Here is a 25,659-nt window from a genome sequence, read left to right as displayed (position 1 = left end):
AAAAATGCCTGTGCTGTAAACCAGTGGTCCCCAACCTTTTTATTACCACGGACCGGTCAAGACTTGGAAAATTTTGCTGCGGCCCGGGGGTCGGGGGGTGAACCGTCTGCATGTTGGTGTTCCCGCTAAATCCTGAATATACCCAATATGGGTTGTCTTGGCCTTTTTATCGCAGCCTGTGGGGTTTACCCTGACTGGGAACGAGAATACAACCTGCTGAATGTGACGGGTAGCCAATCAGAAAGCGTGGTGATGTAAGAACAGAGGGGAATCCCAAACAGCTGACATATCGCACAACTGTGAGTCCGGTGGATATCGGAGATAATATGTGGAAATGTTTATTATTATATGTAAAGGTCATTATTACATATGTTTATGTTTATTCAGTTAAAAATGTTAACTATGAAAAAACAGTCGCCTCCAAATCATAGTGCAGCAAATAGAGCGGCTGCTCCCGCTGTCTTTTATCCACCGCCTTTTCTTTTTGTTATGTCTTTTATCTCTTAAAATGAGTCCACAAACTGTCACTATTGCTTCTACATCGTCATCCGTGTTTGGTCATTCTAAATTCCCGTATGCTATGTTGGGGGTTTTGTGGATTTTCTTCTGGAATCGCGATGTTTGTGACTGGAATTGGTTCGTGTGGCTGGAGACACGAACCGATCGAACCTGTTGTACTTTTATCAGATCTGTGATCACAGAGGTTTGGAAAATCGGCCAACAATCCTTAAATCTTGCCGTCTAAACCAGACTTAAGACTCACAAGCTCTACTCATCTCCTTTCGACCACTGCCCAAACGCTCTCTGACTCTGGTCGCTATGGTAACGTTTACATATCCCTTCAAAATAAGATACAGATGCGCCACAAAAACGAGCATTTTACTTTCGTGAAAATTTTAACTCACGATATGACTAACGGGAGTCCTGAGCTTGTTTCTCTGCAACGAAACGGTCCCATCTGGGAGTGATGGGAGACAATAACACCCTAAGTGTTGCTTATACCCACAGCGTGGTTGGTCTTGTTGAGAAAATATGATTATTTTTAGTGTTTAATACAGTTTAATCTTTTTTGAACAAATTTTAAACTTTGAACAGGTTTCTGTTAGTGATTTAAAATTAAACTATTGCTGGGTAAGTATTCAAAAGTACCAAGGAAAATGGGGTAATCTGCAGAGCTTCTCCCTGGACCCCTGTGGTCGTAACACATAGGACAGGAGGCCATGGATTAACATATGCAGGAAGGTAGAGGCCAGTATCATTTAAATTATCTTGGGAAACAGGAACTTACCGAGTTCAAAGGAGATCAGAATCCTCCTGTGGACATCTGGGTTATGTGAAGATTTTGAACCACTAACAGTTAATTTACAAGATATTTCTTTTAGTTATTGATGGTATGCTCTGACTGAAAATTGTATTATTTAGTTTTAGAATTAATTTAGTCGATGATGAATGGATTTGAAAATTGTATTATTTCTGACTGTTAGAATTAAATGAAAATGTTTTGTCTGTATTAGAAAATTGCTCAGGATTTATGCTAAATGGGGTTTTGAAAAATGATTGTGTTAACTTGTATACTTAGGATTGAATATTATGTTTTATAGGTTAGAAAAAGGAATCGTACCTCATTCTGTTCTGTTGATTTTATGTGTTATTTTTGGTTTAAGGCAGGACTCAATCTTTTGAGATGCTGAGTGCAGAAGAGCAAAACTGAGTTTGTTAACATAAACTTTCCTTAAATTAATTACAAAATTTAAGTTTGTTCCTGAGAATCTATGTAGGGAGAGATAGCGGGAGAGACTCCGGTTTTCACACATATCTGTGAAATCCTTTGCTCTGTATATCTTTTATTTAGATGGTTTTAAAACCGCAGGAGTTCAGGATGAGGCTCTCCTCTTCGTTTGTTAAACAAAAGAGCAAATGGCCTTTGTTCACAGCAGTAAATTAGGGGAAGTTCTAAGTTTTTCTGAGAGTCCAAGGTAGCTTCCAGTTGGTCAAGCGAGGTACGCCTTAATTGAATATATTAAAAAGGAAAGACACACCTACATTATAAAAGTTCGTGCACAGGAGTAATAATTCAGATAGCTGCCACTATTTTGCCTTTTTTTGCACCAGCTCTCTCCAAAGACACGTCTTGCTTTCTTTTCCTATTTTTGTCTCAGGTAATGAATGTATGTTTCTGTTGTTCTGAAGTTTTGTTGTTAATTCATAAGTTGTTTCTTATTGGATTAAACTCTGTAATTCTGTGACGTCAACGCGCATTGTTGTTTTCCTTGTGGCCACACGTGGCCCGCCGTGAGGACCTGGGATCCAGAGGAAGAGAGAGAGCCAGACTTTTTTCCAAAGTTAACTATTTAGAAATTTCTTCCTTAACAGTCTCTACGTGGCGAAGCAGTTGGAAGCTTCATTGCCTCATTAGCGAGCCGATCGCCGCATGTTACACAGAGCGGCTTGTAATGTTTGACTCACCTACCGGTCCGGGATAAATCCATCCTCCTGTCTCTTCTCTGGGCCTTTTCCCCTTTGCAAAGAAACTTTCCAAATACATCTGATCCGTTTCTTACTCATTTTGCTGCTTGTGGGCACAGTGTTGGCGCGCAAGTAACAGAGAATCCGGTTAAAGGATTTTCAAAATAAAAGATTCTCCAGACTCAAATAATACATAAAACGGAAATATTTAATTATTTCTTGCGTGGCCCGGTACCAATTGGTCCACGGACCGGTACCGGTCCACGGTCCGGGGGTTGGGGACCACTGCTGTAAACAACCGTCCTCCACTGTGAAGAGAGAAGAGCCGATCTCCTGTTAGCTGGGTGGTGGAGGGCTACTGTGTGAAGCAGAAGCTCAGGATCTGTAACTCTGAGGAGGAGCTGCGCCTCAAAGGCAGAGCTACCTCCAACCAGAGTGGTGTTTTGTAAAGCTGAATGGTTGTCATGGGAGATTCAAGAATCTCTCAAATATTCACAAAATAATCAAAGCAACACTACAAGTGTGTTTTCGATGAGGGAAGAACATAACATGTATATAAAAAAAGTTTATTTTACATAATACTGGCCCTTTAACCCTTGTGCGTGCAAGGACTGAGGCAACTGATACCAGTGATATGGGTGTGGAGTCGGTTGGACCTCATTTGTAAACAAGGGTTAGAAACAGATGTGCAGACAAGCAATTAATCCATGTGCTTGAAACTACATGAGCATAGTTTTAGGCCTGGCATAGAAAATATAATTAAAAGCATGGTTTTTGGAATATATCTGACCCACATACAGAACATTCTCAGGACAAGGTTGGTAAAGGTTAATAAAATTTATTGAATATTAATAAGGGATGTGCTTCTTTGTCTAGGAGCCAGGTAGTAGGAGGTAATGGGAACACTGGAAACAGGGTAGATGCATAGTGAGTAGCAGTGGTGTACTTCAGTACAATTTTCATGTATCTGTACTTTACTTAAGTAGATTTAATAATGGATACTTTCTACTTTTACTCCACTACATTTTACAGTAAGTATCTGTACTTTCTACTTCACTACATTTCTACAAAACTGTCGCATTACTCGTTACATCCAAGTCACGTTACGCTTTTTGTCCGTTAAAATGTGAAGTTCAGGGACTTAAGGTGGCGCCGTAAAATCCGAGCAATAACGTGACTTAGTGTCTGTTGTCACCCATCGCCTCCCCCTTTACTCGCACGCGGAGCTCCAAGAAATGTGCAGTGGTTTCCTCTGAGCGGGAGAAGATGTCTGTCTAATCATAGACATAATATAAGAGTAGACCCCGCAGGAAATACGGCGCAGGAAATACGGCGGCCATCTTGGAGCGGTATACCCTCCTACTTTGCTCAATCAAAACAGCAGAAGATGCCTCAGCACTGAGGGATATTGTTGTTCTGGTCGATGGACGATTGATGTGACGGCTCCATAGACAACATTTCACAAGTAAGATGGACATATTATTGTGTATATATTGTGATTAGAATATTACTTTACAGTATTTATGTCCACCGGGGAGATACCAGCTAATATTAGCCACAGTGCTTGGTGTAATAAGGGTTCAGCCCCGCTATGAAGGCTAAATCTAAAAAAAAATAATTATTCTCCAACACTGACTTAGATTAACTGACACAAGAGCCTATATTAGAAATGAAACAATATAACACATATTATAAAACAAATATGTGTTTGTAACCTTCACCAGCAACGTTTACACAGGTGGTAAAGACTATTGTGGCGTTCCGTGGTTTGGACTATACAATGTTTGTTGCCAACAACGCCACCTGGGGTTTTCAGCCAGGAATTAATGAAAGGACACAGGTCCGGTTTTGCAAAAAGCGAGAGACAGGTTTCAAGACAATAATAATTTATTATGACAGAGAGTAAAAATACCTGTATCTGAACAAAAAGAAAATTCACAAAATAAATCCGACTAGTCTTACCGGTGGATACGGCCAGGTCCTGGATGGTAGGCTCCAAAGCAAAGAAATCAAAACAAACACCCGTGAAGTCACTCACTCCTTGTAATTCCCTCCACCTATTGGTATTGATCACTACACAGTCACACCAAAAAGGGACGCCGCATCCAGGCCCGAGCGCACCACCGGTGGTCTAGAAAATAAAAATAAGAAAAGACAATTTGTTAAAAAATACAGGCAATAAAAGAAATAAAAATGTCTAAATAAAACCATAAAAATCCCTGTGCTCGACGGCACAGCAAAATGAGCAACCCAGTCCAATCCAATCCGAAATGAATGCGATCAGCCGCTCCTTGTTTCGATTCCGGAAGGGGGGGGGGCGTGTCCCAGGCAGCCGGTCTCTCTCTCGCAACCGCCAAGTAAGCAGTGACTTGGTGCAGGCAAAGCAGCAGCGTTATGTGTGGCAATCAGTCGAGATTCCTAAATAATAAAACAGTTTAAAATAAAGGAATAAAAAACAAGATTTGTCACTCATTCCACCTACCGATTAGGCCAAGCTCTCCACACTTGCACCCAAATGGGAACGCTCAAATGTTGGCACTTTTTGCAGGAACCACCTCACCCACGATAAACGTGGAGGTAAAATACGCCCGTCCGTTTCTGTACTCGGCGCACAGACAGCTCAACACGGAAGCGCGGTGAGTCAACAGCAAACAATGTCAGACTTCTTCTTCTTCTTCTTCTTCTTTTCGTTAATGGCGGATTGCAAGTAACTTTTAGGTGCATACCGCCACCTACTGTACACGAGTGTGTAGCAACATTTTCTCTACATTTATTAAATTCTACTTATTAATCTTGTGTTTTGAAGAAAAGTAAATACTGCTTTTCTTACTCTATAAATATCCATTATGTTTCCTTCATTTCCTAATATTCCTTTAAGACTCCATTCTTTTCCTGTCCTTCCAACAATTCTTTTCAGATTCTCTCTTTCAGATTCATATGTTCTACAGTTCATTAATATATGTTCTACATTTTCTTTCTCTCCACATCCTTCACATTTATCATTACTTTTCTTCCCTACTAAATATAAAGTGTCATTTAGATAGGCGTGTCCTACTCTTAATCTAGTCATAATTATTTCTTCCCTTCTGTTTCTCTCATCAATATTTCTAATTATTACTGATTTTTGCACTTTGTATAATTTTCTCCCTTTCTTATCCTCATTCCACCTTTTTTGCCATTCTTCTATTTCTTTCTTTTTTAATACATGATTTCCCTTCTCCTTTCCCGAATGGAATTATCATCGTCGTTGTCATTTCTAACGCCCTTTTTGCTAATTTATCAGCTTTTTCATTTCCTTTAACCCCTTCATGAGCTGGGACCCAGCAGAACCAGACATTAATGCCACCTCTATATAATCTAAATAAGCTATGCATAATTTCTAATACTAACTCTTTCCTATTATTTCCTTCTCCCTGGATACTTTCTAACACTGCTTTCGAATCTGTACATATCACCACCCTGTCTGGTCGAACCTCCTCTACCCACTGTAAGCTTATTATAACTGCCATCATTTCTGCTGTGAATACTGATAAGTGATCTGAAAGTCTTTTGGAGATGTGAATTTCAAACTCTGGAATATTTATTCCTATTCCCACACATCCTTTAAGATTTTTAGAACCATCTGAATAAATTTTGAGGTAGTTGTGATATGATTTTCTTAAATATACATCAGTCTTTACCCCTATTTCACTTAACCTCCATTCGTTTTTCATTTTAAGAAGTATCATGTCTACATTTACCTCAGGAAATAGCCATGGAGGAATAACACTAATTGGATTAATCTGGGCTATTTTCTTATCCTCTAATCCATACAATTTGGTCCATTTACTTATCATCCATCCAAATCCATTACTTTTGAACTTTGCATATTCCCAACAGTTTTGTAATATAATTGATGTTACTTTTTCTTCTTCATTACTTTTAATTTTCATCCAGTATACTAAAGCTAATTTTATTCTTCTCATTTCCAGTGGGGTCTCTCCAGTCTCTATTAAGAGAGCATTAATAGGTGTTGTTTTCACTACTCCTGTACATATACGTAACGCCCTACTCTGTAGTCTATCCATCTTTTGCAGTGTTGTTTTAGCTGCTGCTCCATATATAAAACTGCCATAGTCAATTATTGATCTCATAAGACCCCTATATATGTTTAATAATGACTGTCTGTCTGCACCCCAGTTATTTCCAGCCACAGCCTTTAGTAAGTTTATAACTTTCTTACATTTAGTTTCCAAGTTTCCTATATGTGTTTTCCATGTATAAGAACTATCTAACCATAATCCTAGGTATTTAAATTCTTTAACCCTTTCCAAAGGCTGTCCGTATAACGTTATTGTTCCTGTATCAATATTTCTTTTGTTTGTAACAACCATAAAACAAGATTTGCTTGCTGATAATTTAAAACCCCATTCATATGACCATTTTTCCACTTTATTAATTGCCTTTTTAATTTTTTCAACTACATATTTTACATTTTTCCCCCTTATCCATATGGCTCCATCATCTGCATACAGTGCAGATTTTATACCTTTATCGGTATCAGAAAAAATATCATTAATCATTATATTAAATAATATTGGACTGATTGCACTACCTTGAGGTATCCCATTTTCCACATTGAACTCTTTTGAGTAATCATTTCCAACCTTAACTCTTATTTTTCTATTTAGCAAAAAATTTGCTATCCAATTATACATTTTCCCCTTTATCCCCATTTGATTAATTTTTATAAGTAATCCTTCTCTCCATAATGAATCATATGCTTTTTCAATATCAAAAAATACTATAATCATTACCTCCTTTATTTTTAAAGCTTTCTCTATATCATTACATACTCTAGTTAGAGCATCCATTGTTGATCTCCCTGTTCTAAAGCCACACTGGTATTCATTTATTAGTTTTTTATGCTCAAGAACATATCCTAGTCTACTGACTATTATTTTCTCCATCCATTTACTTAGGTGCGAAGTTAAAGCTATTGGTCTGTAGTTATTTGGACTGATAGGATCTTTCCCTGGTTTATTAAATGGGAGTATTATTGCCCTTTTCCAGTTATTTGGTATTAATCCTTCATTCCATATTTTATTAAATAATTGTAATATTAATTCCAAAGTTACTTCTGGGATCTGTCGAAACATAGCATAGCATAATTGATCCTCTCCTGGAGCTGAGTATCCTGTCCCTTTCAGTACTGTTTTCATTTCTTTCATGGTTATATTCATATCTAGTATTGACATGCATTCTTGACATTTTTTCAGAATACTCTTATAATTTCCCATTTTTTGTATTTTCTGCTGTCTGTGAATGTCTGTCAGATGTTCACCACTGTGAACTGCAGCAAATGTCTCCCCTAATAGATCTGCCTTGTCTTTGTTTAAAACTAGTATTTCCTGTCCACGGACTAAGGCTGGCATTTTAGCTTCATTCATTTTCCCCGTCATTTTCCTAAACATTGACCAAACGTTCTGCAATTTTACTTCTGAACCTATTGAGGAACAGTATTCTCTCCATTTTTTCTTTTTAGCTTCTTTAATAATTTTGCGAGCCAATGCTCTTTTCTTTTTATATTCAATAAGTCTTTCAGTTGTTAAGTTTTTCTGTAATGTTTTGAAAGCTTTGTTACGTTCTTTAATTGCTGTACTACATTCGTCATTCCACCAAGGAACTACTTTTTTCTTACCTTTAGTTTTGATTTTTGGTATGCTAGAATTTGCTGCATTTAAAATGAGTTCTGTAATCTGTTTTGAACATTCTTCAATGTTACTTTTTAATGCAATCACATGGCTGGTTTTTTCACAATTGGTTTTAAATTTTTGCCAATTAGCTTTATTGAAGCACCATCTTGTTACTATAAAATCTTGCTGCCTATTTATATTGTCATTAATTATTGTACTCACTGGAAAATGATCACTCCCTAAGGTAGACTCTCTATTAACATCCCATTCACATGAACTAACCAGATGGTCAGTAATTAATGTAACATCTAGACATGAAACTGTATTTTTGTGAATATTTACTCTTGTACCTTTTCCATTATTTAGACAAACTAATGATCTTTCATCCATCATTTCTTCAACTATGGTACCATTATGATCTGTCTTTTTGCTACCCCACAGACTATTATGTGCGTTAAAATCCCCACACCATAATTCTCTTCTATGTGTTTCTCCTGCTATTTCTTTAAACATTTCACTATCTAGACTTTCACAAGGATTATAGTAGTTTATAATTTTAATATTTCCATGCTTTCTTAAGTTAAATATTTCTATATTAACACATTCTATTTCTTTATTTGTTATGTTTTTCTTATAAGCTATTCCATCCTTAATTAAAGTGGCACATCCACCTCCATTACCATTACTTCTATCCTGTCTTTCTATACTATATCCAGGGATTTTAAATTCTAGATTAGATTTTAACCAAGTTTCTTGAATACATATTATATCTGGGGTTGTTTCAAAATCATATATAAACTTTTTAAGTTCCTGCCCATTGGCAATTAAACTTCTAGCATTCCATTGAAGGATGTGAAGAACCATTAAAAAAGTTTGTATCCTAATCCTGGACATTTTCTATTGTTTCCGTTGCACTCAAAATGGTATGAATCTGATCTGCTTGGATTTCTTTCATGTCTAAAAATCTTCCTGCTGCTGTTACAATTGCTTTTATTTTATCACTTTTCTTCTTCATTTGTACTGTAACATTGATAATATGGCACATAAATGCTATAAAGTTTTCCTTTTTCACCACCATTGAGTTTTCATCCACTCTACATTTATGCGAACATGCTTTTTGTATATTTGAGGTTGGTACTAATATTTGTCTTTGATCATTCTGCTCTTGATTTGATCTCCAAGATGTGTTTCTTTGTCCTGTTTCTCCTGACCTAATTTCTCTTGATTCATCCTTCCTTACCCTTTTTAAAGCTTCAGCATATGAAACTCTTTCTGTTATTTTAATTCTTTGAGCTTCTCTGGCTTCCTTTTGTATTTTGCATCCACCATATGCTGCACTGTGCTCTCCTCCACAGTTACAGCATTTAATTTTAGCATCTTTCTCACATTTTCCATATTCATGTGGACCTCCACATCTTGCACACCTGGGTTTTCCTTTACAGTCATTTGCAATGTGTCCCATTCTTTGACAAGTAAAACATCTGAGGGGTTTGGGAATGTATTCTCTAACTCTATAGTTCATGTATCCTAACTGAATGTTTTCTGGCATGATATTTTCAAACTGAAGGATTACTGCCATTGTATCTTTAAGTTCTCCATCTCTTTTACTTTTAATCCTGGTGGCGTCTGTTATCTTCCCTCCTTTGATTTCTTTTCTCAAATCCTCCATTGACATTTCCACTGGTACTCCTGAAATTACTCCTCTCAACCTTGCTAGAGACCCTGGAATATATGTTTTAACTCTTTCCCCCATCAAGTTTTTCATTTTGATTATTTTTTGTTGTTGTGTTTCACTGCTAGCATAAATTAGCACTTTTCTGTTGCTCATGATTCTAGCCGTTTTGATTTTCCCTATTTCTTCTTCTATTGCTTTGGTCAACTTTATCGGGTGGATAAATCCTCCTTCTTGTTTGAATTCTACTATGACTTTAAACTCCACTTCTCTATTAAAGTCATTCTGTTCTCCTGACCTCGCCCTGTCGTTTGTTTTTGTCTTTTTGTTAGCTTCTTCTCTTGCTTCACTTTCTTCCGACCAACTTCTTGCCCTTTCTTGCCTCTTCCTAAGAGCTCTTTTCATTCTTGTTGATCTGGAAATCATCCACTCCATTTCATTTCCACTATTCCCTCCTGATGTAGAAGCCATGCTGCTACAGTCAATGTACAGTTTATGCAATCCGCCAATTCAAATCCTACCGCCTTCGTTTGTTTGTTGGTTTGCTCGCTTCTCCGTCCTCCACCGCTCAGCTCCAATGTCAGACTGGAGCTCACCTCTGCTTTTATACTGAGCGCCCTCTGGCGCTATTGGCCCACTTGCAATCACCCTGCCAGCAGGTGCAGTCTCCACCTCTTCCTGCCACACTATTATTTATATGTAATTCTTTCAATAGTAAGATACATCCCAAATCTTCCGTTTTTGTTTTGAAAGTTTCATAAAGACACGATGTGAGGAAGAAGAGGGAGATGTCTATAAAGAGAGACAGATTCACTGCAACACGGATGAATCTCACATCGGATTTTGGACTCAATCTCAGCTACTGAATCACTGAAGCTAGAACTCCTCGGCTCAAAAACATATATCTTTATTTATTTGTGTTTGTATATTTATATAAATATGTATTGATATTACTAAATAATTTATTAAATAAATTATGAACGGCTGTGTGCTTTGTAATATGCTCTTCATACATCGATATCAGAATATTCCATTCCTATTCTATTGTTATAGCCACTAAGCATATTTAAATATGCTGAACTATGTATTAAAAACATACTTAAATAATACAATTGTTTATAAATGTAGCTTTGATAGATGTATGAATATAGTTTCCAGTAACAAAAAAGCGTGTTATGATCGATTAAATGCGCTGATACGTCATTGTGCCTGCTAAACACATAAGCTGAGTGGAGTGGAGTACCGCTCCAAGATGGCCGTCCTAAATCTCGTCAGCGACAATAGGCGAGAGCGGTCCATGAGGCGTCTATGCTTATATTATGTCTATGTGTCTAATCATCAGTAATATAATAGCCCTGCATAAATCGACATGTAAAATCAGCAGCGCTTCGCTTTCACAGACGGTGGGGACTTCTTCCAACTTTTAGCGTCACTTGGAAGGAAAGCTTAAAGAAGGGTAAGATCAGTGGACGTAATGCTAGCAAAGCTAGCTGTGCTGACTGAGACACATGTGAGTGATTCTATAATTGGAGATACATTTGGCACTTCAAGAAATGACAAAAAAAAACCTTTTCATTTCTTAAAAAGTTTCTTATGTAGTCTATTGAAAAGGCATTAAACTTTTAAAAAAAATCTGTAATTGCCGAACATTAGCTACATATTTTATAATTTTTTCTCAGAAAAAACGTATGTTTTGTGGTATGTTATGTCAGCTCTGTTACGGACAATATAGACAGTGAGTGAAAAAAACAATAAATTCTAGCAGACTAAAATATTTTTATTCCATTACACCAAGTGTCCTACTACCCAAATACTTTAAATTGAGATGTTTTACTTAAAAATAACATTTAAAAAAATCAAAAGATACTCAACTTTTCACAGTTATTCGCATAGGGTCAAACGTTTTTCATTAAAACTCATTGAAAACCATCATTCTTTTAGAAATAAAATTGGTCAGTAATACTCAATCATAGGAGAAGTCAACCAACAATGTACAGGTGCTGGTCATAAAATTAGAATATTGTGATAAAGTTCATTATTTTCCATAATGTCATGATAAAAATTAAATTGTCATATATTTTAGATTCATTGCACACCAACTGAAATATTTCAGGTCTTTTATTGTTTTAATTTTGATGATTTTGGCAAACAGCTCATGAAAACCCAAAATCCCTGTCTCAAAAAATTAGAATATTATGAAAAGGTTCTCTGAACGAGCAACAAAAATAATCATCTGAATCAACAAAGTAACTCTAAACACCTGAAAAAGATTCCTGAGGCTTTTAAAAACTCCCAGCCTGGTTCATTACTCAAAACCGCAATCATGGGTCAGACTGCTGACCTGACTGCTGTCCAGAAGGCCATCACTGACATCCTCAAGCAAGAGGGTGAGAAACAGAAAGAAATTTCTGAACGAATCGGCTGTTTGCAGAGTGTTATATCAAGGCACCTCAGTGGGAAGTCAGTAGGAAGGAAAAAGTGTGGCAGAAAACGCTACACAACGAGAAGAGGTGACCGGACCCTGAGGAAGATTGTGGAGAAGGGCCGATTCCAGACCTTGGGGGAAGCAGTGGACTGAGTCTGGAGTAGAAACATCCAGAGCCACTGTGCACAGGCGTGTGCAGGAAATGGGCTACAGGTGCCGCATTCCCCAGGTCAAAGGTCAAGCCACTTTTGAACCAGAAACAGCGGCAGAAGCGCCTGACCTAGGCTACAGAGAAGCAGCACTTAGGACCACTGTTGTTCAGTGGTCCAAAGTACTTTTTTCGGATGAAAGCAAACATGTCATTCGGAAATCAAAGTGCCAGACTCTGGAGGAAGACTGGGGAGAAGGAAATGCCAAAATGCCAGAAGTCCAGTGTCAAGTACCCACAGTCAGTGATGGTCTGGGTGCCATGTCAGCTGCTGGTGTTGGTCCACTGGGTTTTATCAAGGGCAGGATCAATGCAGCAGCTATCAGAAGATTTTGGAGCACTTCATGCTTCCATCTGCTGAAAAGTTTTATGGAGATGAAAATTTAATTTGGTCTGGAATCGGCCCTTCTCCACAATCTTCCTCAGGGTCCGGTCACCTCTTCTCGTTGTGTAGCGTTTTCTGCCACACTTTTTCCTTCCTACTGACTTCCCACTGAGGTGCCTTGATATAACACTCTGCAAACAGCCGATTCGTTCAGAAATTTCTTTCCGTTTCTCACCCTCTTGCTTGAGGATGTCAATGATGGCCTTCTGGACAGCAGTCAGGTCAGCAGTCTGACCCATGATTGCGGTTTTGAGTAATGAACCAGGCTGGGAGTTTTTAAAAGCCTCAGGAATCTTTTTCAGGTGTTTAGAGTTACTTTGTTGATTCAGATGATTATTTTTATTGCTCGTTCAGAGAACCTTTTCATAATATTCTAATTTTTTGAGACAGGGATTTTGGGTTTTCATGAGCTGTTTGCCAAAATCATCAAAATTAAAACAATAAAAGACCTGAAATATTTAAGTTGATGTGCAATGAATCTAAAATATATGACAATTTAATTTTTATCATGACATTATGGAAAATAATGAACTTTATCACAATATTCTAATTTTATGACCAGCACCTGTATATGGTGCTCTGGACAACAGTTTTCCTTTTTTTTTTGTGAAAGTATGTCATAAACAAGTCAACTCTGTCACCTAACAGAGTTGGTGTTAGTAACAGAATTGACAGGACCATAATAATTTAGAACTGAAAACTCTGTTACCCTATTTGGTAACAGAGTTGATGGTAACAAAATTGACAATTTCAAACATTTTTATTAAAAACTCCACTTGTGAGTAGAAATTCTGAAAAAACATGACACCACTGAGATAATGGTTTAAAAACCATTAAATAAACTTGTCTCTGATCAAAAATCTGTGGTATTTTTCTCATGATACTTTGGTAACAAGATTGACGTTGAAAACAATAACACCTGGTGATTGTGATTTTTAGACTAAAATATTTCCCAGAGAATGGCACATAGATCTCTGTGTGTTTGAGGTCTTACAGGAAAAGTAAATGACTTAATTTTATGTAGTTTATATAGCCGTAGAAGGCAATTTCACAGATTTACAGAGACAAAACCATATGGTAACAGAGTTGACAAAAAATTCTCGGACACATATTTTTTCGAAAATAAGGGTATTTTGAGTTAATGTGATGTTATTAAATTGACCATTTAGGCAGTTTAAAAAAAGATAGAAAAAACAAATTCACCAAAGAAAAATCATAAAACATAGGTTTTTGCATCATTTTTCAGGTTAATAAAAAAGACAGTACCCAACTCGGACAACAAGAAGTCTTGGTTTTTCAGCTATATAAAACAATTTTAAATGTATTTACTTAAATGTTTTTACTTGTTAAATATTATGATCCATTAAAATGAGTAATAAATTACTAAAACATTTAAAAATTGAAATACCAGACCAAAAATAATGACTCTGGACATCAAATGTATCTGCAATTATAGAATCACTCATATGTTGCATCTGCGATGAAAAAAAGTTGTCACTCATGCGCTGAATTATTGTGTGGAGGTGTTGACTGAGGTGTCGCAAATATGGGACAACGCTGTGACCAAAGTCTGCATTGATATGACATTCAGGAACGGTCCGATTCTTCTGGACGGATCTTTGCTGATTAAATTTATTTCAGTTTTAAGTATTTAATATCTATGGATATTAAATACTTAAATACTTATGGAATGTGGATCTTTCAGATCAATTTGAGAAGCAATTTTGATAGGTAAAACTTTATTTTTTTGTGTCTCGTAGCGCGGGGTGCTGGTCTTGACTTGTTCTAGGGTAGGTGGTCTTGACTACAACTCTGCTACGTGGTTCCTTGGTTGCATGTCCTCCCCCACCCACCTTCTTTCCATCCCTTCTGTTGGATTTCTTTAAAAATAAATGCCACTAGTGGCAAAAAAAAGTGAAGTTCATGCTATGTTAGGACAGGAGACAAGATGTTTCCATCCCTGAAATTATGATGCATAGAATCACATATCTAAGTCTAAACTATTTTACAGAGAGTAAACATAATAAAAACATGCTTTATCTGTGGCATTGTTCATTAAAATGGCACAATTCTAACATATTAAAATTAAATACGATTGGTTCACTTAATGATATTGTATTAGGGATTAGATAATGCATTCAGCAAGTACTTTTACTTTTAATACTTAAGTATTTTTAAAAGCCAGTGCTTTTTTACTTTTACTTAAATGCAAATGTTAATGTGGTAGTTTTACTGTACTTGAGTAATTTTTTGTCTGTGTATTTGTACTTTTACTTAGATACATTTTTTGAGTACTTTCGCCACCACTGGTGAGTAGCAGAGTCACTAACGATGAATGTAGTAATGAATGGAGCTCTAATTATGGGAATGTGTCCACCAGGGGGGAGTGATTGGTTTCCAGGTTTTGAATTCTTGTGTAGTTGTGGACTCCGGAGTTGTGAAGCTGAGAGCAGGGAATCCATGGAGTGGTCTGGTGGAGGTTGCTGGAAAGTATACCATTGGAGGGCAGACAGATTTGGAGGAAGAGGAGCGAGACGTTACCAGTAATAGGACTTGATACAGAGAACTTCATTGAGTCTGGAGAGCTCGAAGAGAAACAAAGCACAGGGAGCAGAATCCGGAGCACTGCCGAGAACACCATGTATGGCTAACACTCAGGCACTGGAGGACTGGCCACTTACTCCTCTGGTTGATTTCAGAAAATGATGTGCAGGTGTGTCTGTAATGATCACATCATCTGTGCAGCAACAGGAAGTTTCTGTTACTGGAATCCGTGACACCAACTCCCTGGCTCCATCTGGTGGAGAAACTGTGGAAGTGGAACCCACAGAACCCAAACCCCAGCTTCCCAACATTATTATTGCTGTCGTTGTTGTGTTGTTGTTGTCAGTAGGAGTAGCAGTAATAGTAACACTTATTTCGGATGATATTTAAAAATATGAAGCCAGTGTTCAAATCTGAGGAGTTTTAGGTGCTTGGATTTGAAACACTGAGCTTAGAGGTGTATTCAGCTGGTCCCTAGTGGAAAAAAAAATACTTTAGTATATTTCAAACATACTTACATTTGTGTAAATACAATTTATGCATACTAAGTTTTAAGTATACGACATAAAAATATAAACAAAGTATACTAAGAGTATGGTTTTACTAATTTTGACATTATAACTTTAAACACACTTAAATTAATTGTACCAAAATACACTTTTAATAAAAGTATACTATAAGTGAACAAAATATGTATTTTCTCAAGTGTACCAATGAAAAGATATGCTTTCAAAGATATTTTGTGCATATTTTAATATGCTCAAAATATAATATTTTAAAATTAAAAGTAAACTATTAACTATTAAATATACTCACATTTCTATATGATTTACATTACATCTCAGTGTATACTTTAGGCTAATGAAGTATGCCTTTTTAATAATCTTTACTATTTTGTTGAAATGGCAAAGAATAAAAAAATAATCCTTGTAGTGGAACTTGATGTAATGTTGTTTAACAATGTAGTAAATAATATGTTCATGCCTCAAAACATCAAATATTGACAGTTTAGTGACAGAGGTTCTACAACAAAAACATTACTTTTCCTGAACACAAAATGTAGCAGATATTTTCAGTTTTACATCTCTCCGAATATGATCTGTTGTTCTGAGGGTTTTTTTTTTTTTTTTTAACTAAAACACAGAAGCTGCCTTACCCAGTCTATTTTCAGATGTATGACATAATATGTATTAGTGAACGGCATTAGCTCCAGACCAGATGGGGGTGGTAGTGCAGATCTTCACTTTTTTTTTTTTTTTTTTTTTTAAAGCGCCATAAAAAGAAGAACAGCCATGAAGCCGGGGAAAATAACACATGCTTTTCAAATTCGCCATTTTTACTCGCATAATATTGCCTTAAAAGTACAGAGGGCCTTGATAATAGTAGTTTTGGTAAACTCAAGCTGGTGACCTCCTAGTCCGAGTTAGATGACAACACAACTGGACAAGAGCTGCATGGAAATGAAATGTGGGTCACCTATGGAGACTAAAGGGAGGAAAGCTGCTAATGTGTTGCTAGCTGGTGGTAAGTTTTCTTCAAAATGTCAGTTCTTTTTCTAACTTCGCTCGGTGTTTTTTTTTTTTTTTTTACTTTGCTCAGTGTTTCACTATGGGAATCGCCTCAGCGTGACCCAACTACGGAAGCTCCAATGACATCACGTCAGTCCGCGACAGACAGGTTGAGCCGTGACCGTGGCTCCACCCACCATCCAATATCACGGCCAACCTACCCCTCTCAACTCATTCTCGCTTTCTTCCCGTGTGAAGAACTACAACAAAGCTCCCTCAGCACATTCAGGCTAGCTTGGCAGTGCAGTACATATATAAACAAACTGATGTTGGTTTCAGAAGTAGTTATTTTATCAATTTTATTGTGATTTTTATGATTGAAGTTGAATGACTGTAACAGTCATTCAACTTCATGTAATAACTGAAGAAACTGCATGGAGGCTCTGTGTGTTGCAACTTAATATAGTTTTCTTCAAACTTAGCCTGGTTTTGATTAAGCTCAGTATGCCAAAGAGACTTTGATATTGTGAGGCTGTTTTTATAACTCGTTCATTATTGTTTTTATCTTCAACATATTTTTCCTGTCTCAGAAGAGGCTCTGGCTTCACCAGATCACCACACCAGTTCTGAGAATGAACCTCCACATCCATCTTCATAGTGTAAGGCTTTTTTTTTTTCTTTTTTTTTGTACACTGAGCAGCTGGCTACATTTTTAACAGCAAAAACTGGTGTGTTTCCAACACTAAGTGCTTAATAAACATGATTTGATTTTAAAATAATTGGACAGAATTTATTCCCCTTGTTAATCTACTATTTCTCTTCTATACATTTTATTCATTGTTAGCTTCACAGGTCACCAATCTGTGACCTGTGATGGACTGCTGGAGATGGGCAGCACAAACCCCCCTCACCACCCTGCAAGGATGAGCATGTTCAGATCATGAATGGAAAGCTTTTAAGCTAGTTTGTCTCCCTTAGGTCTACACTTAAAACAACTTCATAGTTAATGCCAGCATCAACTGATTCTATGATATTGCTGACTATTTTTTTCTACTTCTAACATTTACAGGCAAAGAAGTCACCCAGAAATGTTTTACTGGGACAATAAGGTAAGTAAGTCTCAGACACTAAACATGTATGTTGACACTCTATGCGACTTTACTTTGTTCACAGCATTGTGCAAAAACAAAGAACATGACTTACTTAAAACAACCATAAGAAACACTGTTTGGGTAAAACTCTTACAACCATAAGCATCAGAGTAACGTTCTTTAGAGGTTCACCTAAGAGAAACAGTTCAGATGGGAGACAAGTAAACATTTAAACGCATGCCACTCTGGAGAATCATGTTTTATACTGGATAAAAATTAAGTTGGAGATAACGAGAGTGTCAGGCTCAGGTTTCACTCTATGAGGATCTACATTCATAAAAAGTACACTAATAACATTGTGTAGTTATCTTTTAGACTGCTATGAACAAATTCGAACTGCAAAAAGCAAATGCACTAAAATGTGAAACATTCGATGTGTGATACTTGTTCACCTTACTAATTTACAGTGAACATACAACTACAGTAAAGTGTAGCTACACTGTAGATTTCAAAAGACTGTGCAAATATTATGTAGTGCTGGGTTAAGCATTTTCAGGGAGAATCACCAAATATCACCATTTTGAGTAAGTGACAGGCTTTTGCAGTTTATTTTGTTTCCATAAATGATACATTTATATCTTTATGTATTTAACATTTTTCCTCTCCTAACTTAAGTCAATAAAGGAGCACCTGCTGCAGTTAGCTCTCTACTTTTTCTTTAACATAAAAAGTACTCCTGGATCAGAACTTCTGCGACTTTGTGTATTTGCTATTTCTTCCTGCAGTTGGTCGTGGCACATTGAGCCAGGTGCTGGTTCTGCTGGAGGTTTTTTTCTGCTAAAGGGGAATGAGTTTTTCTATCCACTGTCCTTACATAAATGCCCACTATGAGGGATTGTTGCAAAGTCAAAGACTTAATGCAGTCTGCAGGTTTTCCTTAGATGTAAAACTTTTTTAATTAGAATATTAAACTAAACGTGGCTACATTGTCTGATAAATAGGAACAAATTGAAAGAGATTGAACTGATTTTGAATCTTATTGTATGATAGATTCAATTGCCTAAAGAAACATACTGAGAACAAAGTAGAAAATGTAAAGCTAAAAGCAGATTTCTGAAGAAGTTTATTGTCATTTAACTTCAAATATTTATAAAATCTAAATGGAGGCGACTACCGACACCAGCTTGTGTCATGTCCTAGACAGAACATGGTTATGTCTCTGGTTCCTTTTAGGATTTCACATGCGCTGAGACGGAATGTCTGGCGTGCTCCGGTGTCACTGGAGTCTGTCTGGCTGGACACAGAGTTTTGTGCACAGCACCATCTCTGGGTGAAGGAAGCAGAAGTCCTCAGTGGCCCCAGCTGCGCTGCCAGCTTTGTGTCAGACACCAAATGTAAGCTTAAACCCGCCGCTGCAGACATGAAGACAAAGAGAAGATGCACCCAAAAGCTGGCAGCGAGTGGGCAAGTGATAGATCTGCTCCAAAAAGGCAAGCAAAACATCCTGAAAACGCAGGACGAAACCAGATATGTTGATTTGGAGTCCGAGGACGAGAAGGTCTGTCGCTTTGGTCAGAGGAGCCAAGTGTCTGTCATTGCTAAAAACTGTGGATTTGAAGCAGTTTGTGCGTCGGAGCCAAACTCTGACCTGAAGGAGATGCACAGCAAGGAGGGAGGAGAAAGCACCAGAGGTGAGAAATGCATGAAAGTTGTGAGAAATCTCCCCTCTCCATCATCCTCACCTTGCCTGAAAAAAACTGAGACTAGCCTACAAATAGGAGAGAAAAGTGGTGAGAGCACATTTACGTACACCAACATGTCCAAAGGTATGGGCAGCAAGGCAGAGCGCGAGGAGGAATCCCACAGCACCAACAGCTATCTGAGTGGGAGATGTGAGTGTGAGGACTGTGAGGAGGTGGATAATGTCAGCCTGGTGCTCTCTGATGAATCCGCTCTGTCCTTAACCGAGGATCATTACATTACCACGCACGAGATTCAGCTCTCGGAGTTCTCTGACCATGAAGGGGACTACGACCTGGGCGGGGGCTCCTCCACTAGCTGGGACATTGAAGATGAGAGCCAGGTGTACCCATTCATAGGCTACTCCTTTGCGGGTGAGAGGGGGGCTTGTGGGGCGCCCTGCTCCAAGGGCGCCGCAGCAGTAGCAGCAGCGGTCAGCACTCTGCTTGAAAGTGATCTGAGCGATGCGGCCAAGTTCTGCAGCTCAGATGATCCCGAACAGAAGCAGGGTGAAGGACAGATCCACATGTCAATCAGAACCACATCCCGAGCTATAAATGACCCTGGTAGCTTCCAAGAGGAGGAAAATATCCTTTATCATGCCAGGCGCTCCGGAGACATGAGCCGCTATGTTTTTAGGGGAGTGGATGGGAAGGCAGAGACCTTGTGTGACAGTGCGAAGTGTTTCATAGCCGCGCCCGGACGCCCGCACTGTGGCAGCAGATTGAGGGGGAAAGAGGTCACAGAGTATTCCAGTGGCACGTCCAGCGCTGTCAGCGAGCTGGACGACGCTGACAAGGAGGTGCGCAACCTCACAGCCAAAGCCTTCAAGAGCTTGGCCTACCCTTACTTTGAAGCCATCAATTTCAGCACCTCCAGTGAGTCCTCTGCATCAGAGCATGGCCAGAGGAAAAACACGTGGTCCACATTTCTGGATCTGAAATATGGCAATGTGAACATGTCTCAGGGGCTGGACCAAAGTGTGATTTCCTGTCAAAACCCTGCGGCCTCATATGAAATAGGCAAAAACAGCGACAACAGAGGTTATAAGGGCACCATTAAGCCCACAACTAAGGTCTTTGCTCTGAAAGCCAACCCCCGCAGCGCCTCGTCATCAAAGCAGATCCAGCTGATGGGAAAGTTTGGGCAGGGCCACAGCGGAGTGATCAGACTCACAGAGACTCTGAATTTTTGTTGCAATGTCAAATCGGAAATGTCTGGGGAAGAAAGGCGCACTAACTTTGCGCAAAACGCAGCAGGATCACGTTCCACGGATGATATTACCAAGAGCTTGCAGAGCAGCCAGCAGAGAGGGGCCAGCAAGCTGCCCTCTAAAACCATGGAAGACACGCATAAGAAAGCCATATTCGCCTCCAGTTTGTTAAAAAATGTTCTTTCTAAGAAGATGCAGTTTGAGCAGGAGCGCAGGATGGAGAGGGGGGAGATCAGCGAACCACACCAGGCGCCGTCCCCGGGCTTTGTGCTGCAGGAGAGCAACAATAAGTGGAAGGGGAACAGGGAGCTGGAGAGGCAGAGCTCCAAGTTCTCTGAGAGGGGCTGCGACTATGCCATAATGTGCGTGGATGAATTAGGGGACTTTGTGGACAGCGGCTCATGTGATAGTAAGAGGCAAGACGCGTGTGCTCCCGCAACAGAAACTAATTTAAACTTGGCCAATGAAGCTGGGATTGATACTAAAAAAGGCGCATTGCATCGCAGCCAAAATAGCGCGTTCAGATGCTGGAAGGACGAGGAGCTAGAGTTTCAAAAGGATCATAAAAACCATCAAACTCTGCTGGACAAGCTGCCTCCAGTTGATGACAAAGAGAGTGAGTGGGATCCGTTCTCTGCAAGCTGCGGTAAACTGACTAAAATGTCTCATTTGTTTGTGCCAAGTATCCAACTGCTGCCCAGTGACAGAGAGGTGCGCCCGCAGCTGCAGAGAGGAGCTTATTCCTGGAATGGAAGCAACACTTTATACATCACAGACTCCAGGAGCTCAAAATCATCCAAATCACCGGAAATTAAAATCAACCTAAGAAGCGTTAGAGACAATAAAATGGAAGAGTTTGGAGGCTCCAAGCTGCGCACCTCGAATATCACCGCTAGCCCATCAAGTCTGATCAGAACAGAGGACTTCAAATGCCAAACCCTGGCTGCGGCTCTGAAGGGTGAGTCCTCAGATAAAATTCCGCACTTTATGGTTCGAGACATCAGAGATAATAAAGGGAAGTTACAAACTCCCATACACCAAGTCAGAGATGTGCGTAAGCTGGTTAAAAGTTCCTACCACTTAGTTTCCTTGGATAAGAACGAAAATAAATCAAATTCCTTTAGCTCTGAAATTCATTCAGAGCAAAAGAAGCAGATGCAAAACAGTAATCCTAACTGTGTGTCCCCCATGGTGATAAAATGTCAGTCTGTAAATACTAACAATGCAGAAAAACCTACCGGAAACCTTAAACAGGAGCAGTCTGACACATGCAGATCGTCTCCAGAGGGTGTAAAGAGTGCTCCACCCCAGAAGGCATCAGGGAGAGCAGCAAATACCTCGAACAGCTCAGAGGGAAGCACTGGGATGAGCAATGAGGGCAAAACAGGTGCAACAAGGCAAGAAACGGTGTCAGAGATGGCAGAAAATAAACCGGAGTCAAAAGTCACAAATCAGGTGGCTTTGGAGAAACTCCAGGCCGCAGTGAAAACTATGGAGCAACTTTATGTGTTTGATAAAAATGAGTGGAGGAGAAAGAGTGAGCCTGAGCGTCTGACGGACAGCCATGTGTTGTCACTCATAGCCAGTGAAGAGCAGCAAGAGTCTGAGGAAAGAGGAGGGAGAGGGTTCAATACAGACAAAACAGTCAGAAGAGATTCCTACCCAAATATAGACAAGACCCACCCGGCATTATCAGCGCCCTCCATCACTGACAGCTCCCTAAGGTGGCTAGATAAAGACCTACTTAAAGTGCTTCAGTCATCCAATAGCCATGATGAAAGGTTGGTCACTAAGACAGTCCAAACAGTTGGCACCATAGGGAGCAAGAGCATGTCCAGCTTTAGCTCCAAATCCAAGGCCTACACAGCTGCTGATGTTCCTCAATCAAACACCGCCCCACACACACCTTTCAGTGGCAAAAGCTTTGCACCAAAGTCTCCTAAATTGCCTGTGTCATTCAAAACCAGTCAGACAGGAGTTAGTGGGAAGAAAGATGCTGAACCGAGGGGAGTGAACCGATTTGAGCATCAGTTTTCAGGTGCATCGGTTGACAATGAGAACTACCTAACCATCCCAGTCAAATTTCAGCCCAACAACAGTAAAATGGCCGCAACTGCAGATAAAACCTCAATAAAGACTCTTCACCATCAATCACTGCCAACCCCTCCTGCAGTACATGAAGATTGTGCCTCTAGAGTCCAGGAGGACTACGGTCAGAGGACAAAACGTTCCAGTATTGTAATGGAGACCCATTCACCAGAGATCCCCTCTGCTACTATTTATCACTCCCTACCAATGGCTGTGTCTGCCAATCAGCCACAAATGTATTGCTTTTCCCCAGCAATCACTCCAGCCCCCACCCTGGACCCCTTTCAGGCGACACAGAGGAAAATGCTGCTAGATCCCACCACTGGAAACTACTACCTGGTGGACACGCTGGTGTCCCCAGCCACAAAACGTCTTTTTGACCCAGAAACACGCCAGTATGTGGATGTACCCATGCCACAGCCTCCGGTGACACCAGTACCAATGCCTATATCGCCGCTAGCGCTCAGTCCTGGAGCATATGGTCATACCTACATGATCTACCCAGGCTTCATGCCAACCCCTTCAGTGATACCTCCTCGAACGCTGGTACAGTCACAGATGTCCGTGCCATCAGAGGTAGAGGGCGTAGAGAAGTCTTCCTCACAGCAGTCTGAAGGAATGTACCTGGAGAGTCCTTTCTATATGGCAACTGCGAAGCCTCCCCAGGCAGCTTCAGGGGCTCAACAGCATGGCGCCCCCAACAGGCTACCGCATGGATTTTCCAGCATGAACCAGCCAGTCATCAGCATCACCTCTCAGCAAGGGCCAAGGATCATTGCCCCACCCTCGTTTGATGGGACCACCATGAGTTTTGTGGTAGAGCACAGATGAGTCGCTAAGCTGGACAGGTGAGTCCTTCACATTTTCCCTTATTTTTGCCTCTGGAAGAACTGGAAACCACAGTTCACCTTACCTATTTATTAAAATAACAAATAGGTAACAAAAAGGCAAACTGTCCTGCTGTTATGGACATGCTCTTTTAGTCTGAGGGACATGGATGTTTTTTTTTTATTTAGTTTCTTTCTCTCGGAAAAATAAATGTAATAATTTGGGTTATCATAAGAGAAACAAATGAGGGTTAATTGTTCTCACCATATATTCATAATTGTCACAGTTTTAAACTTAATTAGTATGCTAAATATTTAGTTTGTAAAGCAAATATCTAGCACAAAACTAAATCTTTAGTTACCATAAATAGTTATGCCCAAACTAAATATTAGCTTGCTAAATGAATATTTAGTCAGAACAGTGAAAATATGGCCCCTCATTATTCAAAAATAACCGGAATCATTTGCTGTTAATTTTTGACTGTGTAACTTAACATTTCAAAAAAAAAAATCAGAAGAAATTTAGGCTTTGGAAAATTAATGGATAATTTTAAAAGTCAATGAAAGTAAGGACCATATATCTGTAATTTATGTAACCTTTTTGTTCAAACCATTTGTCACTGCATCAAACTGTCTAATTTCAGATTTCCCAAATTTTCTGCAAGTTGCAGTAAAAACAAGCAGACATAAAAAGGTGTTTGTTGCATAGCTAATATCTGCAAGATTTCCATATACAGTGACAATAAAATTGTCATGTTGGGTTCAAGTCTTTTGACCCACATAACCCACATACAATCAGTCTGATTTCCTGATAAAAATCAACTTGATCAGGAAATCAGATAAAGTTTATTTTAACAATGATGAAATATGAGATTGTGCGTTTCTTTTTCTGTGGATGGGAAGCCAGGGTCATAAGCACTCTGAAGACAGTGGGAGAGATATGGTGAGTTGAAGGTTAATCACACAGGTTGAATTCTGAGGGAGAGGAATGATCTTACCTTGAGAGTTTCCGCCAGTGGGGAATTACTGTGGTCTCTGGGGTTGTGGTCTCTTTGCAGGGGCCCTTGATGATCCTGGCTCCAATGTGAGGTCCAGATAGAGTTCTTTGGAGGTAAAAAGGTTGCGGTGGAGGGCGGACAGATAAATTCATGAGAGGAGAGGTGAGGAGCAATCCGACTGCCAGTGTGAATCCAGGAACTTGTCAATGATTCTTCAGCAAAGGTGAAGAGAGACTCGGGCAACCAATGGGTAAAATCTGCTGCGTCGTGAGGGGGAAACCAGAAGGCCAGGAACTCGGGCTACGCAGTGGGTAAAATCTAAAGTGCCATGAGGAAACACCTGAGAGATGCAACAGGGAAAACTTACTTGAAACAGTCTCAGAGAAACTTCAAAGAGCGGATTCAGAGGGGCGCTGAATACCATAACTGGCAAACACCAGGTGTAGAAGTGCCAAACACCAGGTGTAGAAGTGCTGGTAGTCCGTACCTCATATACTCCTAAGTGATGAGGTGATTGGTCATAGGTGTTCTGACTCAGTCAGCAGGCACGCCCTCCAGGTAGTGCAGCCTCGAGGCATCATCTAGTGGATGATGAGCAAGCAGACAAACAGAAAACCCCCACAAAGAGCCAAAACCCCAGTTCCCAACAGTACCCCACACCACCACCTGGCGGCCCAGACGAACGGTAGTCGGTGAACAGGGAAGAGTCAAGAAAAAATGATCCAGGGACCCAAGAGCGCTCCTCCAGGCCGCAGCCCTCCCAGTTGACGAGGTACTGCCAACCACGACCTCGCTGATGGGAGTCCATGATCCAGCGGA

The 25,659-nt window shown here is 39.5% G+C and overlaps 1 protein-coding gene and 1 long non-coding RNA gene across 2 annotated transcripts; one reads left to right on the top strand and one right to left on the bottom strand.

Annotated features, from left to right (window-relative positions):
- Nucleotides 1-4,335: 4,335 nt before the first annotated feature.
- Nucleotides 4,336-12,087, bottom strand: LOC148153857 (uncharacterized). Its single transcript, XR_015766150.1, has 2 exons — nt 4,949-12,087; nt 4,336-4,884 (listed from the first exon to the last, which is right to left on the bottom strand). It is a non-coding gene; the product is annotated as an uncharacterized LOC148153857 (long non-coding RNA).
- Nucleotides 12,088-19,068: 6,981 nt separating this feature from the next.
- cunh4orf54 (chromosome unknown C4orf54 homolog) lies at nt 19,069-24,370 on the top strand. The gene has a single exon (XM_088016102.1). It carries the CDS (start codon nt 19,182-19,184, stop codon nt 23,844-23,846), a length of 4,665 nt encoding a protein of 1,554 aa, XP_087872228.1. The 5' UTR covers nt 19,069-19,181; the 3' UTR covers nt 23,847-24,370.
- Nucleotides 24,371-25,659: the final 1,289 nt, after the last annotated feature.

This window comes from Poecilia mexicana, unplaced genomic scaffold, assembly GCF_051168715.1.
Source record: "Poecilia mexicana isolate PSO_F unplaced genomic scaffold, ASM5116871v1 scaffold_18, whole genome shotgun sequence".
NCBI lineage: Eukaryota > Metazoa > Chordata > Actinopteri > Cyprinodontiformes > Poeciliidae > Poecilia > Poecilia mexicana.
This window is presented reverse-complemented; position numbering and strand designations above follow the sequence as displayed.